Source organism: Miscanthus floridulus, chromosome 16 (assembly GCF_019320115.1).
Source record: "Miscanthus floridulus cultivar M001 chromosome 16, ASM1932011v1, whole genome shotgun sequence".
Lineage (NCBI taxonomy): Eukaryota > Viridiplantae > Streptophyta > Magnoliopsida > Poales > Poaceae > Miscanthus > Miscanthus floridulus.
The window spans coordinates 92827203-92835820 of record NC_089595.1 but is presented as its reverse complement, the minus strand read 5'-3'; the positions used below and the strand labels follow the sequence as shown (position 1 = coordinate 92835820).

Sequence of the window (8618 nt, the reverse complement as noted above, 5' to 3'; positions counted from 1 at the left end):
TCTTGTTCTGCATTCGCCACTGACCTGTGTAATTAGTGTACAAAATAAGAACTGTGCATAAGAATGTGACGAATAGGGATGGCAACTTATCTGCTAACCATGATGCAAATTTCCAGATAATTAATTATATGCAAGATAAATGAATACTAGTTCTTGGGACATTTGAAGAGCTGACGGGAAAACTCCTGAAAGATCATTTCTATTTGGATTAAGTGCAGCAATATTGCAATCTGTTGAGATTAAGTGAATCTGTTTAGGTTACGGTTGTTTGATCTTTTGTTTAGGTTGATACAAGGGTATCTGTTTTCTGATATTCAGTATTGTTATTACCAGTAAACATGAGGTTGGCCATCTAAGATATTTTCCACTGCTAGTGTAACCAAAAGCAATGTTATATTATACTGCATGTAGATTATCGATGTCTTAGTTGTCTGCTATCTCAGAGAAAACAGTGATGTTGCATCCACTGAACTTCACCGTTATAGTTCATTTCCCTTGGGAAGCTTCGTTCGCACCATAGATGTCTTTACTTGCACTGATTCAGTTCTGAACACATGCTCAAATATTATTGATGGGCATGGCTTGAGTTCCTAGATCCCCTCTCTGCCATGTTTACAGACTAACTGGGTTGTGCCACTAAATTTGTGTTTCCTAAATATCCCAATGGGTTGGTGAGTATATAAGAATGGCTTTGACCTCCTTGCGCATACAACAGCCCTATTGAGAGGACAAGAGCTGCAGAACTCTGAAAGAAATGTCTTTTTTGTAATTATGGGTCCATACTCCATAGCCTTTATCTTTTCAATCATGCAGTAGTTTCATTTTTGTACTGTTTATTTTGACATGCCTAGAAAATAACTGTTGAAAGAATTTATCACTAAAAAATGTTTGATGGTTCTAGATTTACTATAAAAACAGTAGGGTCTGTCTCTGTTAGTTCAATTTTAAGTATGAATATAGTTGCTAGTGATAATAAAGTCAATTTGTTTTTTATAAGCTAACCACCGATCTGATGGAGGAACTCCTGTAGGACCTATAGCATGTGAGAAAGAGAGCAAAGAACTTTACGCACAAAATGTCCTTTTTCTAGAGCGGAATTAAACAAACGCACGACCAGGTAAAAGAAAAGGGCCGAAGGCCTATGACCACTTATTGGGCTAGCGTTAGTTGATGCAACCCAATCTATAGTTGAAAAAAGTCTACATTACCTCCTCAACTTTTGCAAAAGTTTATTTTTCCTCTCTGAACTCTAAAACCGGCTAAACCACCTCCCTAAACTTTTAAAACTGTTCGTTTTACCTCCCTGGCCAGTTATAAGCGGTTTTCAAAGACGGTTTTCTTTTTCTTTTTTATTTATTTCGGCTGAATTTTTAAAAAATCATAAAATAGGAAATTCAATTTTGTTGGACTCCACATGTATAGATATACACAGTGAACATATAATATGGTATAATTTAGTACAAATTTTTTGTTATAACTTTAGATCTATGCTTTTCTATAATTAATTCATAGCTGCAGTTTCTATGGTCCAATTGTGGTGAAATTTTTATGGTGAACTAATTATTGTATGCTTGAATTGTAGTAAAAATTTCATACTCACTGGATCATATATAACTTAGTTATAGATTTATAAATACTTTATAACAAGCATACATCTAAATAAATCTATAACTAAGTTATACATGATTCAATGAGTATAAGATTTTTACTATAATTCGAACATACAATAATTGGCCCACCATAAAAATTTCACCATAACTGGACCATAAAAACTACAGCTATGAATCAATTATACAAAAGCATAGATCTAAAGCAACAGCAAAAAAAAATTGTACTTAAGCATACCATATTTTATGTTCAATGTGTAGATCTACTCATGTGCAGTCCAAAAAAATAGATTTTCTATTTTATGAATTTTTTTTGTTTACTATTCATTTTATGAACTTCTTCTCACGGCCATCTCCTCTACAGATCTTGCTATTCCAGGTCACTCAAGGACCAACTTGAAGGACCGTGTGGTCACACGCTTAATGTGTTGTATTACCTGTGTAATTAGTGTACAAAATAAGAACTGTGCATAAGAATGTGACGAATAGGGATGGCAACTTATCTGCTAACCATGATGCAAATTTCCAGATAATTAATTATATGCAAGATAAATGAATACTAGTTCTTGGGACATTTGAAGAGCTGACGGGAAAACTCCTGAAAGATCATTTCTATTTGGATTAAGTGCAGCAATATTGCAATCTGTTGAGATTAAGTGAATCTGTTTAGGTTACGGTTGTTTGATCTTTTGTTTAGGTTGATACAAGGGTATCTGTTTTCTGATATTCAGTATTGTTATTACCAGTAAACATGAGGTTGGCCACCTAAGCAGGGCCGGCTCTACAATTTTAAGGGTCCTTGGGCAAGCAAGACGATAAGGACCTATTGAACTGTGTAAAGACCAAATAATAAAAGTTAATTTACAGCATATACTTAGTTTGTATAAAAGATAATGATAATACAATAAGAAAATTAAAAGAACAATAATTGTTATGATTACCTCAAATAAAAATATAACGCTTCAGTGCCTTGTAAAAAACCGTCTTTAGACATTTATTGATGCAAAATCTCTAAGAATAATATAAAGATCAATGTGACACAAAACATTCTTCCCAATATTTTACTTTTCTGAGCCCCCGACAAATGCTTCTTAGACAGCATCTAATAAGTATCTAAATAAATACATTAGATTAGAACTTTATAACCCTACCTCTGTACAAGTAAAGCGCATACACAAAACAATTAAACAAATAAGAAAAAATAGGCTTCAACACGGTAATGTCCCTAGCGCTAGCTTGCAGAGGTCCAAGTAAAAAATTGGAAATTGGAAAATACTAATCGGTCATGGGTATTGGCATGTTAGGGTTGCTTACTGTGATCGCATCTACTGTTCGCCGTCCCTGCATGCAGTTGCAGCTCGCGCCGTTGCGGCACCGCGGCGGTGTGCCGGTGTGCGGTGCGTCGGCGAGTCGGCGACCACGTCGGGTGAGTCGGTGTCTCCACGCAAGAATAACGCGTCCACATCGATGAGCAAGAACAGGAAGCGCCGACGCCGTCGGAAAACGAACGCTAGCTCCTCGCTCGATCCGCGGCCTGCGCGGCAGAATAGAAATATGTAGATATGGTACGGCATGAGCTGATGTTTGTTCGGCCTTTGAAAGCTAATGCCAAATAAAAAATTATATCTACTAATTACCTATATGCTCTTGGGCCCCCTAGCTCCTTTGGCCCCCAGCGGTCAGACCGGCTGCCCTCCTAGAGCCGGGCCTGCATCTAAGATATTTTCCACTGCAAGTGTAACCAAAAGCAATGTTATATTATACTGCATGTAGATTATCGATGTCTTAGTTGTCTGCTATCTCAGAGAAAACAGTGATGTTGCATCCACTGAACTTCACCGTTATAGTTCATTTTCCCTTGGGAAGCTTCGTTCGCACCATAGATGTCTTTACTTGCACTGATCCAGCGCTGAACACATGCTCAAATATTATTGATGGGCATGGCTTGAGTTCCTAGATCCCTTCTCTCTGCCATGTTTACAGACTAACTGGGTTGTGCCACTAAATTTGTGTTTCCTAAATATCCCAATGGGTTGGTGAGTATATAAGAATGGCTTTGACCTCCTTGCGCATACAACAGCCCTATTGAGAGGACAAGAGCTGCAGAACTCTGAAAGAAATGTCTTTTTTGTAATTATGGGTCCATACTCCATAGCCTTTATCTTTTCAATCATGCAGTAGTTTCGTTTTTGTACTGTTTATTTTGACATGCCTAGGAAATAACTGTCAAAAGAATTTATCACTGGCCAGGTTTCTGTTGCAGAGGATAAGAGAGGAGGAAGTAGGGGAAATAGAACTGAAAGACCTTGATTCCTCGGAGCTGATAGAACTTTGACTGCGGTCCATCAATTTTAATTTTATTTATGCCGAATATCATATGGAATATTTTAAACATTCCCTGTTTATGCCATATTTCCCTGTACTACATTCATTCAGAGTTTTACAAATTACAAGTCTCTCTATAGTCTATATAACTCAACGTTGTCTGAGACATGATGGATAGATGAGTTCATAGATACTACTAGTGTTAGCATTAAAACTTTAAGGTTCAGTTGTTGTCTGATGACTCTCCAAATGCCGGTTGTAATCAAAAGCATGCAAAGTCAATGCCGACTGTATTTCTTTTTTTTCTCGAATACGTAAAAGATTTATGTGTCATTGTAATTAAGAAAAAGAGTTTAACCGTACAAACAACACGCTTCTGAAGAGCGCGCTAGGTGGTCTCACAGCTAATACTGGACCAACTTAACAAACTGTTACAAAGTATGATATTACATAAATGATATACAACCGAACTAAGTGCTCCGCTGCAACCTAAGGAGCTAGGCATCACCCCTGCTGATTGCACGACCATCCTCCACCATCCGAGAAGAGCGCTCTTCTACCCGCTCTACTATTGGTCGCTGGGAACAGCTCATCCAAAGCTGCCACGTGGCTCGACGAAGTTCCCTGTGAATATGGCTTCGTATGTTCCCTTGGACGCAGACGACACTGGAGCTGTCGGCGGCACAATGCCCATCCTCTGCATGAGGAGTACCTCGCCCCGCTTGGAGGTCGGTATGTGCGCCAGCGACTGCGCGGCAATCCATCTGCTCCTGATTGGCAGGGACCTTTTGGTTGCCGCCTTCTGCCGTGGTGGAGTGGCGATTAAGGGCGACCTTCGCTTGAGCTGCACCTCCTCAGTAAACCGTGCGAGACGCCGAGTGGCCTCGCGCGGCGTGGGCGTCGCGTCGCTGGGTCAGTCGTGGCTTGGCTATCCAGCTGGCCGTCCTTCGTCGGCGTAAAAGGGTCGGGTGTGGCTTGGCCGACCTAATGGCCATCCTGCGTTGGTGTAGAAGTACCCGCCATGTGCTTGGCCGGCTCGAACACAGGTGGCTAGACCTCACCATAGCACCCGCGACAACGGGCGGTCCCATCAGTGAAGGCGTGTCATGCACAAGCGACGACAGAGGCAGATCCATTGCGCACTGAGTAGCTGTCACCGTATAAGTGATGACCACCAACGAAGCTTGAACCTCCTGAGGGGCGGATCCCACAGCATGCAGGCACCTAGGCATCGGAGTGACCGCTGGCCGGTTCGCGACGAGTAAGGCGGCAAGCTCGTACGGCATTGGGTCGACCGAGACGAGCCAAGTGGGATGGGAGGGTCTGCGCCCACGCACAGCGCCTCCGCCAGCGGATCTGGCTTGAGGAAACAGCGTGCGGCACTCGAAGGAGAGGCGTCATTGGTGTCGGCGGGCGTGCCCATGCTGATGTTCGTCGCTGGCTCACCCCTGCGCCGCTGACGTCGTCTCCGGCGTTGACGGTTGCCGTCGGCACCCCCCACGCCTTCCTGTGCGGTCCCGTACGAGGTCGGTGGGCTGCCGAGGGGTGCGTGCTGGGCTGCCGACTGTATTTCACAGGAAGTGATCTTCTTTTTCACACGGGGCGGAGCTCAGTATTCAGATTTCAGGGCTGCCGTATCAGGACAGCTCGGGCTTAAATCAATTGGTATGGTAGGTCGACCCACGAGCCACGATGTCCATCGGGGTAGGCAGGGCAACCAGTCAACTCTAAATGGAGTAACCGCTGCTCCCGTGTACGTTAAATGGTTCAACAGTAGCCATCTTTTATCTGCAGCATTCACCGTAGCAGATTGACTCATAACCCTCTTCCATATACATATAGACCATCCCTGCCGCGACGAGGATTCCACCTTCACCAATCACTACACTCATCTCTGTTCACGTAAGGCAACTATGACGTCCCGAACCCGAAGGTTCGAGCCGATCGAGCAGTGCGACACCGAGGGGCGGTCGGGCCAGACGGTCGCCGCCGACCTCGACGGCACGCTGCTCCTGTCCCGCAGCGCGTTCCCGTACTACCTCCTCGTGGCGCTGGAGGCCGGCAGCCTCCTCCGCGCCCTGGCGCTCCTCCTGTCCGTGCCCTTGGTGTACCTCACCTACGTCGCCGTGTCCGAGACCCTGGCCGTGCGCGCGTTCCTCTACGTCGCCGTGGCGGGGCTCGAGGCGAGCGACATCGAGGCCGTCGCCCGGACCGTGCTCCCCAGGTTCTACGCCGGCGACGTCCACCCGGAGGGCTGGCGCGTCTTCCGCTCGTTCGGGAGGCGGTGCGTCGTCACCGCCAGCCCGCGGGTGATGGTGGAGCCGTTCGCCAGGGCGTTCCTTGGCGCGGACGTGGTCATCGGGACGGAGATGGAGGTGGGCGAGTCCGGGAAGGCCACGGGGTTCGTCGCCGGGCCTGGGGTGCTCGTCGGCGAGCACAAGAGGCGGGCGGTGGTCAGGGAGTTCGGCGACGCGCTGCCGGACGTCGGCATGGGGGATCGCGAGAGCGACTTCGACTTCATGTCCATCTGCAAGGTAGAGTATAGCTTCTTCAGCTGCTTGTGTTCTCAGCTTCTGATTGAATGCATTCTACTGTACAGTTTGCTGCTAAAATTGTACAAAGCTGGATGACGGCTTAGTGCATCATGCACACGGCCGAAGGAATTATGAGATGTGATCGTACGATTTTTTTTAGAGTACTGTCTGTAAGTACCATGCGATGCCTCGACCACTAGATCTCAAATCTGCAAATTGCAATCTCAGACATCGATGAGACATGCACCAATTGTACGTACAAATAGTAGTTGGTTTGGTTGTCCGCATGCACGAGATAAGGACGCTGTGCTGTCACTGGTCCTGCAGGACTTTCTGGAAATGGGTAATTGGGTAATTGCTGTCACAGCTGATCGCTACTGTATGACGCTATGCATGCACTGTCCGTTGTGCTAATGGTGTCGCGTGAGTGCAGGAGGCGTACATCGTAACACGACAGAAGTACCGCGCGCTGCCCCGGGAGCAGCTTCAGAGCCGGGTCATCCTCCACGACGGCCGCCTGGCCCGGCGACCGACGGCGACCAACACGCTTCTCACTTTCCTGTGGATGCCGCTCGGCTTCGCGCTCGCGCTGATGCGCGTGCATCTCCACCTGCTCCTCCCGGTGCGCGCCCTCTCCTACGCCTATAAGCTTATGGGCGTCAAGCTGGTGGTGCGCGGCAACCGGCCGCCGCCGTCCAAGAAGGGCGGCCGGCCGGGGGTGCTCTTCGTGTGCAACCACCGCACCACGCTCGACCCTGTCGCGGTGGCCGTCGCGCTGGGCCGCAAGGTGAGATGGGTCACGGACGGCGCCTCCAGCAGGTTCTCGGAGCCCGGGTCGCCTGTCATGACAGGCGTGGCGCTGCCCGTGCCCAGCCGCGAGAGCGACGACGCGGGCGCCGCTGCCCGCATCCGGCGGCTGCTCGAGGAGGGAGACGACGTCATCATCTTCCCCGAGGGCACCATCTGCCGCGAGCCGTTCCTGCTGCGGTTCGGCGCGCTCTTCGCTGAGGTCACCGACCTCATCGTGCCCGTGGCCATCGACGCTAGGGAGGGCATGTTCCACGGGTCCACGGCGCGCGGGCTCACGAGAATGGATCCCTACTTCTTTTTCATGAACCCACGGCCGACGTACGAGGTCACGTTCCTGAATCAGCTTCCAAGGGAGCTCACCTGCGGCGGCGGGAGGTCGCCGGTCGAGGTGGCCAACTACGTCCAGGAGGTCCTGGCGGCGCAGCTTAGATTCGACTGCACTTGCACCAGCGAGTGCAAAAACGGGATGGTCTCCGGCTCCGACGGTTGCGTGGTGTTGAAAGAGGTGGACTAGGGGAGACAGAGCACGCAACAACTTACTGTTAATTGCCGTGTGTTGAGAGTTGAGAGTGGTGATCAATCCATGGTTTCACATTTTCCGTTGATGTCTGTGATAAGAACCATATGTCTACATATATGAGGGCCAGGTTTCAAATAGAGAAACATCTTTTATACAAACAGTGTTTATAGCTAGCTAACAACTAACAAGAAAGCAAGGCAACACCCGTCCCACTAGCTTAAAGGTTGATTATGTTCCTTAAGAGCACTCCAAATCTATATATCTGTTTTCTAATAAATTAATTAATTAATTAAAAAGAGTACCTCATAATCTGATATTTATCAAAGAAAACAATAGCTAGTATAGAAGGACAACGTAACACAAAACGACATCTTAAAAAATAAGAGTACATGAAAGACCAAATTGGAGCTTAAAATAAAAAGCACTCTTTCTTCGATTGTTTGCCGCTCGTTGGAGCTTAAAAATCACACGCTTCCTAGAGTGCAGGCGCCTGAAAAAGGAGAACCAAAGGCACTTCACAACGGAAAGGAAACAAACCAAGGAAGAAGAAGCTCCAAAGTCATCTGATTTAGATCCAATGAATAAAAATCATTGCCTGATTAGATGCAAAATTCAGACACCTGACATATAGCAGGTCTCTAAAAATAACACTGAAACAACAAGGGAAAGGACCCCTCTTGTGGTTTTACAAGTGTTGTGGATAACAAACTCATGGCCGACCAATGTTGTTTGTTTATATGGATTGCAGCAACCGTAAACAAATTCAAATATCCTTGGTCGATACTCTATGCGTGCCAATCTCAGTGGCCCTTCACCAACGTT

General features: G+C 46.8%; 1 protein-coding gene across 1 annotated transcript; it reads left to right on the top strand.

Moving 5' to 3' along the window:
• Positions 1-5618: 5618 nt before the first annotated feature.
• On the top strand, positions 5619-7974 carry LOC136513992 (glycerol-3-phosphate 2-O-acyltransferase 6-like). Its single transcript, XM_066507971.1, has 2 exons — positions 5619-6466; positions 6900-7974. Exons 1-2 carry the CDS (start codon positions 5846-5848, stop codon positions 7788-7790), a joined length of 1512 nt encoding a protein of 503 aa, XP_066364068.1. The 5' UTR covers positions 5619-5845; the 3' UTR covers positions 7791-7974.
• The last annotated feature ends 644 nt before the right edge of the window (positions 7975-8618 follow it).

Excerpts from the sequence above, each read along its gene's own strand:
- LOC136513992 (XM_066507971.1), top strand. The coding sequence starts at position 5,846 with ATGACGTCCCGAACCCGAAGGTTCGAGCCGATCGAGCAGTGCGACACC. Across the intron at positions 6,467-6,899 it reads ACTTCATGTCCATCTGCAAG|GAGGCGTACATCGTAACACG; the intron begins GTAGAGTATAGC and ends GCGTGAGTGCAG.